At 39.6% G+C, this 2,921-nt stretch overlaps 1 protein-coding gene across 4 annotated transcripts in view; it reads left to right on the forward strand.

Moving 5' to 3' along the window:
* Positions 1–2,921, forward strand: part of LOC102377912 (interleukin-1 receptor type 1) — a 55,285-nt gene that overhangs the window by 34,780 nt on the left and 17,584 nt on the right. For all 4 annotated transcript variants that reach the window (XM_025213180.1, XM_025213179.1, XM_014523606.2 and 1 more), the window contains exon 7: positions 538–603. In XM_025213180.1, coding sequence (XP_025068965.1) covers positions 538–603 — 66 coding nt within the window. The remainder of the gene's footprint in view (positions 1–537; positions 604–2,921) is intronic.

Genomic DNA, 2,921 nt, shown 5'->3' on the forward strand with positions numbered 1-2,921 from the left:
TAGAAGGCCAGGTTGGGGTTGAGCTGCCCCCCCAGCCCACTCTGTGCACCTGGATGAGGCCCCACCATGCCTGCCCCAGGCACTGAATTGGGATCACCTGCTGGATCTGGCCCACAGGTGGATCGGGCACTGCCCAGCCAGTCCTTCAGGCAGAAAGGTTGAATGCCCCTGATTTAAAATATATGTGAAGCAGATGAATGGTTAACATCCAAGAAGTATCTTGTCTCTACTTCTTACCAATTACTCTTGCAAGAATTTTTATGTATTAGAATTAAATGTTGTGTTAAGTTTTACCTTTAGAGTTAACCCCTTTGGCCAAATAATAACAAATCTCTTGCTAGAAGTGTACAAATGACAATTTGGAAATTCCTTTAAGTATATTGATAATTATGCTAGCTAGTAACACTGTTGCCAAGTAGTAATAAAAAAGAACACTGCAGAAATAGTAATGTTACGGTAGCTTGTGGAATAAGTATTGGTTGTTTGATAATATTTAATAATAATGCTAATGATAATTATGATAATCTTCTTTGTTAGAAACTCCAGTGAAGAAAAAACCAGAGTTTATTTATCCAAACAACAACACTATTAAAGTAGACTTTGGTAAGTAATTCTCTTTTGACAAAGGGCTACTGCAGTACTGCATACCACAGTTGAACTCCTGGCTATTTTGAAGTCGGTGGCAAAACTTACTGACTTCAGTAGGCCCAAGACTTTGCCTGAGGATCTGAGGCTTTTTTTGCTTGCTTATGCATATGTATTCCACTGAGGGAGTGCAGGCTTGAGATCAGAGTTTTCTGGGTGACCGTGTCAGCTGGAAAAACACATTTGCCTAATCCTCTTTATGATGTACTTTTGCCATAAAAAGCAGAACAAGTGTGTTGTTCAACTTCTTATGACCCCTAAGTGTGAGAGAGAACTCCTTAACATTGAGATTTCATTTATTTGTTTGTTTGTTTATTTATTTATTTATTTTATATATATATGCATATTATTAGTGTGCACTAATTATGTATTGTGAATCTTTTTAAATTGTTTTATTAAAATAAAATAAGTAGAAGCTGCCAAAACTTATTTTTCTCTGATTGGAATCCTGGTTCTGGTTCTGGGACTAAGATGCAAATAGCAAGACATACAAAAGGCAATAAAAAGCATTATATAATTATATTTGAAGTGGAATTCGAATTGTATTAGAAGAGACAGACCAAGAAAGCATAGGTGCCTTACTGAGTAGGAAGGGGAAGCTAGTAATGGACAATGTGGAGAAGGTTGAAAGGTTTTATGCCTTTAAGTCATCCTTCAAAACAGATTCATTGTCAGATCACAATCTCAGTTAGCAGTGAGAATAGATAACCAACCTAGTATAGGGAGAGAACTGGTTAGAGATTGCTGAGGCTGGATGCTTTCAAATCAGTAGAATGGATGGGGATGGGGAAAATGGGGCATGTAGTGATGGTAGAGACCTCACTGCACACCTGCAGTAGGCTCTCTGTGCATGTGTGTGATGGCTGAGACCAGAGCTCTCAGCAGTGTATTGGCAGTGAATGTGGGTGTGACTCCACCCCTGGTAGGACTTGATGAGAGTCATCCTGTAGCACACAGAGATGGCCAAGGTAATTGCAAAGGCATTGGCTATTGCTTTTTGAGAACTCGCAGAGACCAGGTGAAGTTTCAGAAGATTGGAAAAAGGCAAAAATAGTGTGTATATAGTATATATGTATATATCCACACACTTTGGTTAGTTTCTAAGGTGCAAATCTACTTACCTTCTGTATCAGCTCAGCTGGACAACCTCTTTTTCTCATACTGAGTTTTGTGAACTGATCCTCCCGCATACATGGTTGAGGCAGTTTTTACTACCTGGATTTGATGTTTTTGTTTGTCCATCAAAAACCCTTACCTCTTTTAAGAGACTTCATACCACTTGACAATAGAAACTTCTTTCACCCAATTCTTGCCTCCCTGTACCATACAGCCTGAGTTTAGATGACAGACATAGATATTGGATCTGAGAAAGCACTTCCAAAAAATAAAAATTAAAAATATTGTTTTGTTTGCATTTTTGAGCGTATAGTGGTTTTAATCTAATTGAAAGAATTATTGAAAGAAGTATTGAAATGTGGTAATTTTGAATCAAAATATTTTCGTTAGGAAATGTTGAAATATCTTTGACTCTTCTTTTTCTTTTCCTTTTTTTTTTTTTTCGATAAGCTTTTTGGGATCAGTTATAAATCTGCAAAACTTTCTGGTGTTCAGTTTTTCATTTTTCTTTGAAAAGTTACAGCCAAACCCTCCCTCCAACCATCCAGCTCTAATAGAGATCTTGTTCCTTAGGTGTCAGGAATGGTTTTATCTGGAATAGATTATTTTGGTAGACTCTTTCCTATGCTGCTGTGTGAGAACAGGAAAGATTCTAGGAAACTAATCTATGGGCACTTTTACACATGCAAGCGCCACAACGCTGGGCACTCTAAAAAGTGCCCGGCGCTGTGACGCTCGCAGTTATATAAGTGGCGAAGTGTGTGTTAGCCAGTGCTGGATTTAGGCTTAAAATAATTAAGCTACAGCTTAGGGCCTCACAATATGAGTGGCCTCTAAATAATAAGAAAAAAAAACCTGGAAATTTTCATTTTAATATGATAAAAATATCTATCTATAGATATATAGAAACATAAAGGGCTTAGTCTGTCTGTGTCTGTCCACAATGCTCGTGGGGGGTGTGGCTCCAGCCAGTTGCTGCATTGAGAAGGGCAGGGCGGGTGGGTATGGAGCACCACCACCCCACACAGATTGGGGAGTGGGGAGGAGGGTTGTTTTGCAGCTGGATGCAGAGCGAGGGGTGGGTGTGGCACGAGGTCAGATGCAGAGCGGCAGCAGTGCAGGGGGGTGGGTGGTGGCAGCAGTCGCTGCATGCAAGCTTC

Source organism: Alligator sinensis, unplaced genomic scaffold (assembly GCF_000455745.1).
Source record: "Alligator sinensis unplaced genomic scaffold, ASM45574v1 scaffold680_1, whole genome shotgun sequence".
Taxonomy (NCBI): Eukaryota; Metazoa; Chordata; order Crocodylia; family Alligatoridae; genus Alligator; species Alligator sinensis.